The 6,980-nt window shown below is 27.5% G+C and overlaps 1 protein-coding gene across 2 annotated transcripts in view; it reads right to left on the minus strand.

The window, feature by feature from the left end:
- The window catches only part of LOC100166807 (O-acyltransferase like protein), a 32,119-nt gene that overhangs the window by 18,176 nt on the left and 6,963 nt on the right, over positions 1 to 6,980 (minus strand). For both annotated transcript variants that reach the window (XM_016806229.2, XM_016806230.2), the window contains exons 2-5: positions 2,472 to 2,695; positions 1,835 to 2,052; positions 1,587 to 1,678; positions 468 to 652 (exon numbers count right to left, since the gene is read on the minus strand). In XM_016806229.2, the coding sequence (XP_016661718.1) occupies positions 468 to 652; positions 1,587 to 1,678; positions 1,835 to 2,052; positions 2,472 to 2,695 (719 nt within the window). The remainder of the gene's footprint in view (positions 1 to 467; positions 653 to 1,586; positions 1,679 to 1,834; positions 2,053 to 2,471; positions 2,696 to 6,980) is intronic.

Here is a 6,980-nt window from a genome sequence, read left to right on the forward strand (position 1 = left end):
TTTAGAATATCTGTTTAACTTTCTTAAAAAGACACTAAAGTAAATCTAAAAATTTAAAAACTTAAGAACAATTTTTAAAGAAATACCTACAAATATTGGTTACCACAATAACCTAGAAACAAGGTCGATAAACTCAAATCTTTTTACAGAATTGAAATCTAATTATTTCAAGTATGCGTAATCTTGTCAGAATTTTAGGTCTAAAATATGAAATAAATACGCTGCTTCCAATCCCCTTAAGTCTAGAAGTCGGGATCGAGATTGTTAGTTGATTAAGATAGGCACTCATACTCGATACTATCATCAATATAGAAGAAAACAACCGAATATTCTTGATGCGTGATGTAAGGTGTAATAAAAGAAAAGGGGAATAGATTAATTTATCATTTACATATATAAAAGTATGTAACAAATGGTAAATAACACTTAATTTATAATGCTTTTTTAAAAATATTTTCTTAACTCACATTTTCGATCAATTGAGGATGACTCGAAGGATTTCCTGCTAAATACATGAATCTGTGACCAAATAAAATGAATAGCATGGTTGTCACTTTCATACCATTCGCTATATTTAGTTCATTTGTTTTATCATATTTTAATAGTTCTCTGACAGACTTGATAAATGAAAATGAAATGAAGAATTCGTCATCTGTAAAACAAAAAATAAGTTATTCCACAGAATATAATACGTTATTATTATTACGCACAAATTATTTTGATCGGGCAGTATGAAAGTTACCAGAAATTTTTTTTTAAAATCAGCATGTTATTATTGACCAAATGTATTATTTTATTGTAGTTGCCCTGTTATATTTATGATTACATTTTCCTTTCCTCATGGTAAACAAATTTATTATTCTGTATACTATAATTCACTTTGTGAAGCCAAATTGTATTATTCTAAATTGTAAGGCCATGCTCAAATTATTATTTAAAAAAAATATTATTATTCTTTAAACATGTGAAATACAACATCATGATTACCTTAAACTCAAAATCTTATTACTTTATGATTTAACCACCTATTATTTTATTTTAGTTTAGGCCTTAGGGTCAACACGTGACTTATAGGTCATGAATTAAGTGCTGCCCTTAAATTCATGTGCGGTAAGTAGTGCTAAAGTAGTAAAATTAACAGAAATATTATAACCTATTATACAGAAAAACCAAAAATAAGGAACTTCACATAGTTTGTTTTAAGAAATTACGGGTCGACATTTTTACAGTCGGCATAAATTATATTTCAGTCACCAAATACTTGATCTCAACCCCCCGTAAAAATCGTATAACTCCGGTCGAGCATTTATTATATAATTATAACTGACTAATAAGTTTTCCTTACGTAGTGTAAAATGTATAAGCGCAATTGGTCTATCGACCCTAAACATTTTAGAGAGCAATTGGTATATCGACCATAAAATGTTTAGAGCGCAATTGGTATATCGACCCTAAAATGTTTAGAGCGCAATTGGTATATGAAAAGGTAATTTTAAGCGCAATTGGTAAACTCCCTAACATACGTATAAGTATAAAGTATTCGAACATATTTTGATTTTATGTTAGCAATTTGTTATGTCACTCACCAGATAAGGTTTTATTTTGTTGATGCGATAGTTTTATAAAATGATAAACGGTCACACCACAACAGATCATAACAAGTAGTACGAAAAATGCACTAAAAATAAATAAAATAAACAACAACATTATTTTTAATATAATATTATTTAACACACAATTTAATATTATATTATTTTACGGAAATCAGAATGATCAGTCTTCCTATACTGTGGAAACGAAAATATTGTTTTTGTTTAAGTTACCATCGCATTACCTGGTTAAAAAATACGCCATGTCGTAAGGATACATATCTCCACTCACAGTACAGAGTATCGGGTCTACTTGAACGACAGCTTTGAACGTCTCCGGTAAAAACACCTTGTCAAATTCATTTTGCAACGACGTCTGTAGATCTGATGCTGAACAAGAATCCGGTATGCATATCCCTAAATTCAAACTGTTTCGTTTGACTAGATCCGGAGAATCGACCCACTGAAAAAAATTGCTCATTTGTATCAATAAACGTTCTTTTGTCATAGTAAATTAATAATGTCCCCATTTGTGCAGTTCAGCGCTTTTTTTCTTTTTTCAAATTTGGTTTTAGATTGCACGGCAATAAATTAATATGATGAATACTAATTAACATTTTAATATTTTATTCGAAATATTCTATTTTATTAGGTTCTTACTGTATATAAACTAACAGTTGTTCGTGATTTTTTTTTTTATCAAACATACCTACTGATCCATCTGCGGAATCTGTGGCCATTGGACGTTACAATACATTTTATAATATTCATGCATTACATAATATTAAAAATTGAAGGAACATATAGGTATTAATATTTCGAGATATTTGTTAATGGTGGTCAGAACTTCTTAAGTGGAGATCAAGTATTACAACTACGTACCCCAAGTATTGTTTTCCACGCGTGATTGTCGCTAACTTCGTTAATGTTATCTGTTCCCTTTTGGAAACTGTAATTTTTCCCCATTGGCGGAAATAAATGTATTTCGGACAAACAATACTGTCCCTTTACTGGATAATTAATGTCAACACATTCGTCATAAATACCCATATGATATTTGTTGCCTGCTAGTATGCCAATTGGATGTCGATTCCAAGACTCTGCCACTGAAAAATAATGAATTTTAATCGTATTATAGGCAGTCTTATACACGTCTTAAAAATTATAGAAGTACACTGTACACCCATATATTAATCATGACATTCAGATAATTTCGTTTTCTTTTTGATGAAATAATATATTATTGGTAGGTAGAGGAATTTGAACTTAAACAACGTTTAACCTATAAAAAAATATGCCAATATATATATTCGATAATATTTAATTGCAGTGAGAACAACTGTTAGAGGAAGCTTGTATATATTAAATTTTCAATTCTTAGACAATACAATTAAAAATGTTTTTGAAGTTTTAACTAAAAAATAATTTACATATTTGATTTATTGAATTTCGTAAAAATTGAAGGCACCAAAGCTATGAACATTTTTTTCATTTTTCATTAGACATATAACTGCTTAAAAATTGGCATACAGACGAAAAATTAAAAACGTGGTATCATTATTTTCATAATATGATACATCAATTATTAAAACCATTTAATTTGGTATAGCTATTGGCTACCGCCTCAATTTATGATAATACATTGTTTAAAAACTAAATGGTACCTATTACTTTAATTATTATTTACTACATATTATTTAACAGATGCAATAACAAGTTACATTCAATTTTGATTTTGGTTACCTATATCTGGTTATTGCAAGCAACTAGTAAGTAAATAATGTTGTATCTATCCTATTCCTAGCTGCAGCAATATTATAGTGGTATTATAAATATTTATATCGGTATTCGGTATTTATTTACTACCGGTATCAACGGTATTATCGATAATACGGTATTTTCAGTACTTAACAAAAGTAATTACTAAATTACTATAGTTTTCTTATAAATACCGAAAATACCTGATACCTACAGGAACTTTATAACCCATATCGGTATTTACCGACGTACCAAAAAAACCAACATCCCAACGGATAACTGACATCCAACTGTAATACTGTAATTGCGTTAGATAACAATGATAATATTTATTTTGTGATAAATAATTATGTATTTTAATATTGTAAAATTATTGTATACAATTTGTAAAAAAAAAAATCATATTATTCTCATAGGTACCTGATTATTACATCGAATAGAATGCTAAAACTCAAGTAAAAACGTTAGGAGCAATAACTAGTTAACATCTGGACGTACCTAAATTCATTGTTGAACCTAACAGTAACGTAAATGCAGTTTTGTAATTTATTTTTATTATATTTATTGAACAATGAACATAGCTGGTTATTGCACCGACCGATAAACAATTTTTTTTTATATAACTGTGTTAAATGGGTTTTTGGAAATAAATCGTAAGCAGGTAGGTTATTTGTAATTTCAAATTACACTTCTAAAAAAAATTAAGGAAATTTGTATTAAATCATTTGAAATTACTATATGAACAACTTAATACAATATGAATACGCTTGTTCTTATTATATTTTCATGATATTCGATCGAGGAAAAAAGTTTCCCCTCCCTTACAAATTTACAATTCAAAATCTTGGCTTCGCCACTACAGTTGGGAAATGTCTATATTTTAGATTCTGAGCGGAGCAATGAAGCTAGTGGTTTTACAATGCTGTTTATTTTTTTTTTTTATCCTGTATACACAATTTCTACCAGAAGAAGTGCTTTTCGATTTCAACATAATATAGATAATCTTATCTTTTAGCAAATTGGATAAAGATGGTACTTTAAACAGGTTATTTTTCGATTTTTCTCAATAGTTATTTAATGCCTCGGGAAAAACTACCGACAAATTAAGAAAAACCGCTAAAAATGGAATTTTAAACCACTATGTCTATCACCATAGCAACGAATAATAAATTATAATATTAATTCAACTTACAGGCTATAATAAATAATAATAATATAAAAATCTAGACTGACAAACTCCGAGCTCAAAATCGTTTTTATTATACAATGATATTATATCATTGAATTCAAGTTTAATAATACAATCCATTATACATTGTGCCACTTGAAATCTATTGTTCAGTAGAGATACATCCCGCTTTTTATAATATGCACTCTAATATTACATTAGTTTGTGTGGATTAGTATGAAAATCTCACAGAAACACTTGAACACCTTGAAAAGTACTTATTCTTTGAACCACATTGATCATTAACGACAATACGTATAATAATAGGTATATTATATTATTTTATATTATTTTCCGAATGATGTCCATGGAATAATATGCTTAATTATAAGTTATAACTTTCGCAAATATTGTTTTCATTTTTGGTAGATACGTACCATTTGAATAATGAATCATAAAATGTATTCAAATATATGCACGTAATATTTAATAATATTATAAATTGCTGTTATGGTTTTTCTGCCATCGGCCGTCGACCAGTTAGGTATAGGAAGGTACATAAACAATATACAAGGTGATTCTTTTACCATGAAGCACTCATTATTTCAAAAAGTAATAATATTTTTGAAAATATTTTTTACATAGTTTTAAATTGTTAAAAAAACAACGTTTTTAAATATTTTTTATCCTTATAATTTTTTAAGTTTTTACTTTTTTGAATGACAACATAGAGTTATAACTTATAAGTATTTAAAGTTTAGATCGGCGGAGTGGTACGGGGTTACCCCCCAAAATGTTTGTCTACTGCTCCGCTTGCAGACTAAACTTAAAATACCTATATTTATAACTCATAAACTACTCACCCTAAATTCGATTTTTATGAATCAAAATACTTAGAAAAATATTCTGCTTTGGAATATAAAATTAAAACTCTATGTTACCATTCAAAAAAGTAAAAAACTTAAAAAGTTCTAAGGATAGAAAATATTTAAAAATATAATTTTTTAATAAAAACGTTGTTTTTTAACAATTTGAAGTTAAAATATATTTTCAAAACATTAATACTTTTTGAAATAATGAGTGTTTTATGATAAAAGAATCACCCTGTATAATATTATACTAGATTCTAATATACTATATTCAAAACAAAAATAAATACCTAATTTATTTCATTTTATTTCACAACCATAAACATTTTGCTTTATTACAGGGAATTATCTATATTATAATTTGTAATATGTCACAGCATGAAGTTCGTGTTTGCTTATTAAATTATGCTCTCATATTACTATATTGTATAATAAATAATATTCATTGTGGGCATGTAATAATGAAATCAATAATGAAAAAATAAACAAGTTTAATTATGTATCAAAATCGACACTGCTTTAGAAGTTTAGAACGCATTACATTTTTCGACAAATATCATCGAAAACAGGTTACACAGTATGTAATAATACAGTTGTTGTACCGACCTAGAGACTTACTGTGCATATTTTTGAGTTTTGACTCTTATAAATACTAAATACCTGCATGATTACCAGATTGCATGTATATGTTACATACAAAGTCCGGAATTGTACATTTCGCAATTTGTGCAATCATTGTATAAATCACAAAATTTAAAAACATATCAAGGGCGCCCGCAGAGGGGGCAGGGGGGGATAACTCCCCCCTCTAGCTTTAGTTAAAATAATTATATCCAAATTAAATATCCAGAAATCTCAAAATCCTAAAAATCCTTATTAGTAGGTACCAAGGTGTATCAATCTTTATAAAAAGTATTATTATTTATATGACTATTCCACCAACAACTCACAGTATAGAAAGGACATTCAGCACATTACGTCGTGTTAAAACCTGGCTATACGTTCAACAATGTGTGAGAACCATTTATCCGGATTATGCATGATAAGTTTACACAGAAAAAAAATCGAAGAACTTAATTTAGCTGAAAAAGTTGTTGATAAATTTGGGAAAAATAAAATAAAATTGCAATTTGTGTTCAATTAGTTTATAGTTGCTATAACTTCTTATAAGTGTAAAATGTAATATCATATTATATTATCTTTAAATATTTTTTTTTAAATATACATTATACATTAATAGTGTTTGATTGTTAATCAAAATTAAGGGGGCCCTGAATGTCACCTGCGGGCGCCCTTGAAACATATTATATAAATTACAATATAATAACTGGTATATTTTAAAATACATCTGGTATTTACATATTAGTATACAACAAATCACAACAAATGACAATATTTAAAAAAATACAATTATACCGGGTGATTCTTTTATCATTGAACACTCATTATTTCAAAAAGTGTACATTTTTTTGAAAATATTTTTTTACATAGTTTCAAGTCGCTTATAAAACAACGTTTTTCTTAAAAAAATGTATTTTTAAATATTTTTTATCCTTATAATTTTTTAAGTTTTTTACTTTTTTGAATGACAACACT

Source organism: Acyrthosiphon pisum, chromosome A1, assembly GCF_005508785.2.
Source record: "Acyrthosiphon pisum isolate AL4f chromosome A1, pea_aphid_22Mar2018_4r6ur, whole genome shotgun sequence".
NCBI lineage: Eukaryota > Metazoa > Arthropoda > Insecta > Hemiptera > Aphididae > Acyrthosiphon > Acyrthosiphon pisum.